At 37.1% G+C, this 7,788-nt stretch overlaps 1 protein-coding gene across 1 annotated transcript in view; it reads left to right on the top strand.

The window, feature by feature from the left end:
- The first annotated feature begins 6,301 nt into the window (after positions 1 to 6,301).
- Positions 6,302 to 7,788, top strand: part of LOC101632959 (chromosome unknown open reading frame, human C1orf53) — a 9,044-nt gene continuing 7,557 nt past the window's right edge. The window contains exon 1 of the mRNA XM_004685253.2: positions 6,302 to 6,402. Coding sequence (XP_004685310.1) covers positions 6,302 to 6,402 — 101 coding nt within the window. The remainder of the gene's footprint in view (positions 6,403 to 7,788) is intronic.

The following is a 7,788-nucleotide window of genomic DNA, read 5'->3' as shown; positions in this document are numbered from 1 at the left end:
TGCCAGCCCTAGACAACTAATACAAGAGGAAATAAAACTTTTAACACCTAATTGAGGTATGGACATACCTATCATTACATTCAGGAGAGTCTAGGCAGAGATAGACAAGTTCCCTGCCTTCTCCTACTTCTTCTGGCAGGCAGATTTGTTTTATAAGCGCCCCCTCACCAAGGGCAGGACTGTGAATAGACTGAGGTAAGTGCCTTAGGGGCTTCATACTTATCCTGATCCTGACAACAGACATATTTCTTTGAGAGTCTCATCTTTAAGGCAGAATCTTGGCTCACGCCCAAGTGACACAAGTCAAGGCCACAAATCCTGACTCCATTCAGCTACTGAAACTCAAGCATCATGGTTACCAAGATTGACAAGTTTCTCAAGGTGAACAGTAATGCCAGCCAGAAACTACCACTCTCAGTTTTCAGTTTTGGGTACCTAGACTTTTCTCCTTTTCTCCTATGCATTTAAAAATATAGTTGTCCAACTGAAATAGATTAATGCACAAAATGATGTAAAAATGAACTATTATATTATTAATATATATATATATAAAATTGTCTTATTTTTCCATTTACAAAGTTCCCTTTAACTTGTTCTATAATAGGAAAGACATCCCCAGCAATATCCCTGCAGTATTTCCCTTGTGCCCCATTGGACAGGAGTTTGCATAAATCTATCAATGCAGGGAAAATGGGCTTTCTCTGATTAGACTACTCAGAATTTATCTCAGGGAATGAAGTAGGGGAGATGGACAATGAAACTAATTCAGGGAATAGGGAGGGATTAACTATTGTGGAAACAAAACAGCATGCCTGGACCTTGGATAATTTAGGAGAGATTGAGTAGATTAGTCTGACTCGTATAAAATGCTTGCCCTAGAAAGTAACAGGACATGAGACTAGCAAGGTATTTCAGGGGTCAAAATGTGGGAGTACCATGCATGCCTAGTTAATGAGTTCATATTTTTTCGAACATGTGAAATTGTGACATTGAGGGTTTTCAAATCAGAAAATGACAATAAATATGGTGAGTTGGTACTATTATATTGACAAATGTTAAGAATTAATTAGGGGAGGAAAAGACTGTCTAGAGGCAGTTAGTGTAATTTAAGAGCCTTTTGCAGCAATTTAGGCATGAAGTGACAATAAACTAAACCAGGTTGGATTACAATAGGAATTCCAAAGAAGTAAAACACTTTATCAGACAATAGTGAATGGAATTTGATGACTGAGAAAAATTGAAAAGATTTAGTTATACTTTATAGTGTAATAAAGATCAGAGGACTTAATCAGATTATCAGGTTTCAGTCCCAATTCTGCCATTCCTGGGTAATAACTTTGGACAAATCTTTGATTCTCAGCTCCCACATTTGTAAAAATAGAGACAATTATAAATTTACTATCTTAAAATATTCAGAGAATTAATTGATATAGGGTTTCTGAAGGTACCTTAAATATTGTATAAGACATTATAAGTGGTTTTTTGAGGCAGCTGTATTATATAGAAGGATTTGGATTGAGTGTCGTAACAGAAACTACAAAACATGACTGTTCTTTCAGGTCAATACTGGCAGAAAGGAGACATCCTTATTTAAGAGGAGTCTTCACCTAAGAGTCATCAGAGAGGAAATTACAGGATTGGATACACTTCCCAAGCACATCTAGGTGAGGCAATGGCTGAAGGAAGTCACCTCCAGCATGAGGTGGTTAAATATGTTTTGGTGAACTGAGAAGTCTATGCCATCAAAAATAGTGATACCAAATGATGAAAGGAGATGGATTCCTGGATCATTACTTGAAGCTGAGCTGACCAGTAACATCCTCAATGGGTTTTTCATTAGTAAGAAATAAATCTTTATTCTGTAAATTCACCGAGAACTTAGTAGTGTTTGTTATAGCAGTTAGTTTACTTTGGCTGAAATAATGGGTTTAAGAGAACTTTAAGTTAATCATTGGTGGGGATAACCCAATACTTAAACTGGCTTAAACCAATAACCATTTTATTGGATTATGACTGTGGGCAGTAATTTAGGCAAACTCATTGCAGGAGTTCTTCTGGTCAACCCAGGAATAGCTCATGTAGTCCTATTCAGCTGACAAACTGATGGAGGCTGGAATGTCTACGATGGCCTTTGTAACAGTGAGGGCCTTTTAAATCTCCTCCACTCGACTTCTGCAGGAACCTCATGTGGGATGGTTTATATCATGGTTCCAATATGGCTAAAAGACTTAACACACAATTGTTTTTAGGCAGCTACTTGTGTCATCTTTGTTAAACTCACACTGGCCAATGCAAGTAGCATCATCAAGTCTCATTTCAAGTGGGAATTGCTGGAAGGAGATAAAAAAAAATCACAATGTGAGGAAAATGAGTATATGGATGGTAGGTAAATCCTGTAAGTAAAGGTGTTTTATCAGCCTTAAAACAACAGGGCCCTCCCTGGTGGCACAACAGGTAAGGACTCAGCAATGCAAGCTCTCCACAGCCGCTTCTGTGCAAGTTCGAGTTCAATCGCCAGCCCAGGAGGTGATCCATATGACGTGGCAGACTTTTGCTGACCTACTGCTGCTCCCCTCAGCAGTGTACTTATTCAATCTGCCTGTTCTGCTCCCCACTCTGTCTCTGGTGAATCCTCTCACCACCCCTGCACCCCTGGCCTGGACCCCATTTCTGTATGCATAATAAATAAGCAAATAAATAAATAAATAAATCTTTAAAACAACAACAATGTACCTTCCAACACTTTTGGAGACTAGAAGTTCAAAATTCAGTAGAGCTATACTACCAGGGGCTCTAAGAGAAAACCTTTACAAAAGGCAAAAGTTAAGAAATAAAAAGTTTATATATTTAAGATGTAAAACATGATTTTGGTCAAGCATGCAATATGATTATCTGATTTATGTATACGTTATAAAATGATTGATTACCATAACCAAGTTAATTTACATTCATTACTTCACATAATCTTCCTTGTCTGTGTGTGTTTGTATGTGGCGAGAACACTCAAGATCTACTCTTAGTGAATTTCAAATATGTAATACAGTATTATTAACTATAGTCACTAATCTGAAGTTCCCCAGAATTTATTCATCTTAGAACTGAAAGCTTGTTAACTTTTACAAATACCTTTGCATTTCCCCCCAGTTCCTGGAAACCACCTTTCTACTCTCGTTCCAAGAATTCAACTCTTTAAGTCCCACACGGAAGTTAGATCATGTAGCATCTGTCTTCCTGTATGTGGCTTATCTCATTAACATATTGTCCTTCAGGTTCATCTATGTTGTCACGAATGGCAATATGTCCTTTTTATGAGTGAACAATATTCCATTAATAGATGTCTTATGTAATGCTTGAATACTGCTGTAATGAGACTGGAGCACAGATGCCTCTTTTGGATTCTGATTTCTGGGTATAAATTATTTGGGTAAATCACCTGGACTTATCCCCAGAAGTGGGATTGAGGGGTTATATAGTAATTCTATTTTTAAATTTTTGAGGAATTGCCATACTTTTTTGCATAATGTTTATACCAATCCACATTCCTTCCCTTTTTGCTTCACATGCTTGTCATCTCTTGTCTTTTTTGACAGGCATTCTAGCATGTCTGAGGCAAGGTCTCATTAAGGTTTTGATTTGCACTTTTCTAATAATTTGTGATGCTGGATATCTTTATATACCAGTAATAATGATTATGTCTTCTTTAGAAAAATGTCTATTCATGTGCTTTGCCATTTCTTAATTGGTTTGATATTTTGTTATGAAGTTTTATGAATTCTCTCTATATTTTGGAAATTAACTCCTTATCCAATATAAAGTTGGGAAACATTTTCTCCCATTTTACAGGTTGCCTTTTCATTTTGTTGGTATTCCCTTTGCTGTGTAGATTTTCAGTTTGATGCAGGTTTTTCTTTTAATTAACTGAAAGAGCTGCCTTGTTATGAAGATTTCTGAAAAAATTTTGTCATTTGTTAGTAAAAACCAATAATCATTCAACCACACTAAGTCTCATGTCATAAAAGATTGATGCTAAAATAGACAAGTGAACAACTATGTAGCTGAGGACTAACGTACACTAGAACTAAAAACACAAAATGGCTTAATAACACCAGATAACATGTATAATCCTGACACCTATATAAAATATCTCTTCTAATTGAGTTATAAATTATGATTCACATCCTACAGAGAAGAAAATCCAAGCTTTAAGAGTTTGAATAATTTCAATGTGCCTTAGCTAATAAGTAAATAAATACAATTTCTATATGCCTTCAAAGACATGCTGTTTCCACACACCATGATACACTCAAGGATTTATTCATTCACTGAATTTTGAATCCAGCACTGCTCTTGGCAGAGGAATAAAGTGGCTGGCAGAGTATATATGGTTTTACTATCACGGAACTACTAGAGGAGTGACCCGATTATGTTCCAGATGTACCACTATTGCAAAACTCACAACACAGGCAGAGCAGTACTGCTCTGCAGTGCTGGATTAGCCATAATGCTTTTATTTCTTGTTGGTTCCACAATGTGAACAATTAACAAAACAATGGTACCCAAAATATGCCACTGAGAAAGCAAATAGTATTGGTGATGTCCTTACAGAATTGTACAGATTGCGACAATTCACCCAAGCAATCTTAAAGTTTAACTGCACACAGAAGATTCACATTCTACAGGATTTAAAAGATGTATCCATTTTACACCTGTAGAAACCCTAAAGGGGCTGTGTGTGCTGTGTTGATCACTGAGGCATGTCACTCGTGCCCACCACAGGGAAGATATTAACATGTATCCTACTCAGTAGAGCAGTCATACATGTCAATGTCATGGATATTTGACCTGAAACTCAGTGTGCCTTTCATTCCAGTCATGGAACAGTGGATATGCTTTTTCTCCCTCAGGCGGCAGCAAGAGTACAGAGAACAATGCTCTGATTTGTATGTTGTATTTATGGCCTTAATCAAGATCTTTTTACAACTGTGTTGGTATGTGGGAAATCCTACAAAGCTGTGGGTCCCCATATCATTTTAAAAGTACAACACTAATTCGCTTATTGTAGTAAGTTTAAAAATGGAATAAAAACCCTACTGCTGTTTTTTTTTAAAGCAATATTCTTTGTTGACATGGAACATACATAAAGTTTCATTTATAATACTTGCATAACAAAAGGGCTAGAGGTAATTAGTCCGAATATTTCATGTGACAGTGATTACGTACATGGAGTTTATAATTGGAATGACTGTTCAGGGTTAACAAGGCTGTACCTCACTGTCAACATAAACTTACTTGATTTGAAATGCAGTCCATCCATACACTTACCAATAATTCAGCGACGGTGTGGGGGAACTTATCAAATAAACTGCTAAATAAAATTACCATTACTTTCTTATGCTATGTTTCAAACAATATCTAAGAACAGCTGATGTGTTGCTAAATTCCAGTATTTATCCCTACCCATAATATATTAGGGGCAAATTCGTTTTGTATCGTTTCATTACAAAGCATTCAGATGTGGGGTTTTGTTGTCATTAACCATTCATCTACTCATTTCCTATGTATATGTACATTTAGACACAAAAAGATACCAAAGACATTCTTTGCCTGAAAAATCTCTCAATCCAGCTTTAACATGAACTAATAAACATAAAACCGGTTATTAGGAACATATAGCTACAGAGATAGATTCTAGCATTTCTGAGAGAATTGGGGTGGCGTGCCCAGCCCAGCCTGCAGAGGAGAAGAGGAGACCAGGGAATAATGAGTTAAGTGAGAATCACCACCCCTGTACTAGAAGAGGTAACATATAGGAGAAAGTTTTCTGGATGATGTAATACCACCATGTAAAGATGAGGGATATTTTTGTCAGAATAATTAGCACACACAGTATAAACTGTAAGACTCCAGACTTAGCAGAGAACACTGACACAGAGTAGGTCCTCATTGTTATTATTTACATCAGTGAACCATTCTGTTCTAGTTGTCATGAGGAAAGAAATGGTAATGAACTGAAGAAGAACCACGGTAGAAAACAGGGGAGTGGGGCACCTTGAGACATCGCTAAGTAAAACAGGTAGGACTCAGTGTGGATCTGGATGGGAGCTGTGGGAAGAGTTAAAGATCCCTCTAAGGTCTCTAAATTAGCTGTGCCTTTAAAATAGAAACTACACAGGAAAGGCAGATTTCAAATGATGTAGTGAGTTCGGGTATGTGTCCAGCAGGGGGATGGACACTCAGCAGTGAACCTCATGCAGGATTAGGGTCAGGGCATGTTGGTCATAGACTAAAAACATAAGCAGAGATGAATCACTTGGGGAAGTATTGTCCAATAAGAAGAACTAAAAGCTGCTATGAAGACAGAAATGATTGGCCACTTGTAAAGCTGCATGGAGGTTTAATCAGGTAAGTATTATATAAGGGTGCTGCATTTAACCATCCAGTAATTCCCTAACACGTCAAGTTGGCAGTGGGGCTAGAAGCCAGGTACTATTCATCAAAGAATAAGTGAGAGGATGGAAAAGAAGATAAATAACTAGATTACTTCGTATTATACTGCCCATCTATCGCTCACCCAAAAGAGCAGAAACAAATGAAAGCCAAGTGCAGTCTTGTCCTGGGCATACAGCACTGGTGAAGTAGCATCCCTTGTGAAGTCAGCAGGGATTTGCTGAGCTTGCAAATAGAAGTGGTTATAAATCCCCGTAGAATTTTCTAAGACTAGTTCTCTGCAACAAAGTATGCTATTGGATGTGCGATTAAATGAAACAAAGATTCCCTATAGGCAACCTTCCAGGCATGTAACATTTGCTCTCAATCATAAGAATTGATAGTGAAAATGCACTCTACACCTGTACGACAGGTCCTAACGCACCATTCGGCTATTTGAAAAATTATCAAATACATAAATCAGTATCCAAAAGAACCATGCAAAACCATTCAGAACGTGGACAAGAAATCTCTGGTTTAGCTCTGTGACTCTGACACTAATTTGTCCACTAATGGCATGATACATTCATAATTCATTAAAAGATAACACTTCAAATTAATTAGAGGCTGCATTTCAGGGGCTTAGATCAGATAATTTGATCATTTAGGCCTCTTTCTTGTCAGTAAAATAGACCAAAGCTATTTAATAAATATAGTTGAATAAGACTTCAGGTTAGCATCCCCATCAGTTTTTAAAAAGTATTTACTTGCAACAATTTATCAATATTATCAAATCTGCATTATATACAAAATGTTAATTTTTAAATCTCATACAGAATTTTCATTTAGTAGTGAAGAATTAAGCATGAAGAAACTTCTCTATCCATTCAAAAATTATTCACTATGTGATGTGTCACTATCCTATGTATAAAAGTACAAAGTGGTCTGTGGAGCTACAAAGATAAAAATGGTATATTCTCTATTGTATTGCCCATGACCTGTTGAGATAACAATGACAAAAATATTACTGTGTATAAAAAGCTAAAATGGAGCAAATAATCAAGGGAGGTCAAAAGAAGGATGTCTAAAGTGCAACCAGAGGAACAACAAAAAGTGTTTTAAGTGATAAGCAATCAAATACTCAATATCAAAAGGACTGGACGGGCAGATGGAGTTTATTTTGCCTGTGCAAGTCACACATAGCAGACCTTTGTTAATTGTGCCCCAGCATCAAGCAGGTCATCTTCAGCCATGGTTTGGGAAGGGTAGGGGCTGTGTAGAGGGTGGCCAACGCATAGGTACAAATGGCTCAAGTACAACTGACACTTAAGAATATTGTCTTCAGGGCCCTCCCTGGTCACA

Source organism: Condylura cristata, unplaced genomic scaffold, assembly GCF_000260355.1.
Source record: "Condylura cristata isolate star-nosed mole 26May11 unplaced genomic scaffold, ConCri1.0 scaffold00018, whole genome shotgun sequence".
NCBI classification, from domain to species: domain Eukaryota; kingdom Metazoa; phylum Chordata; class Mammalia; order Eulipotyphla; family Talpidae; genus Condylura; species Condylura cristata.
The sequence above is the reverse complement of the archived record's forward strand: the minus strand, read 5'-3'. Positions and strand labels throughout refer to the sequence as shown.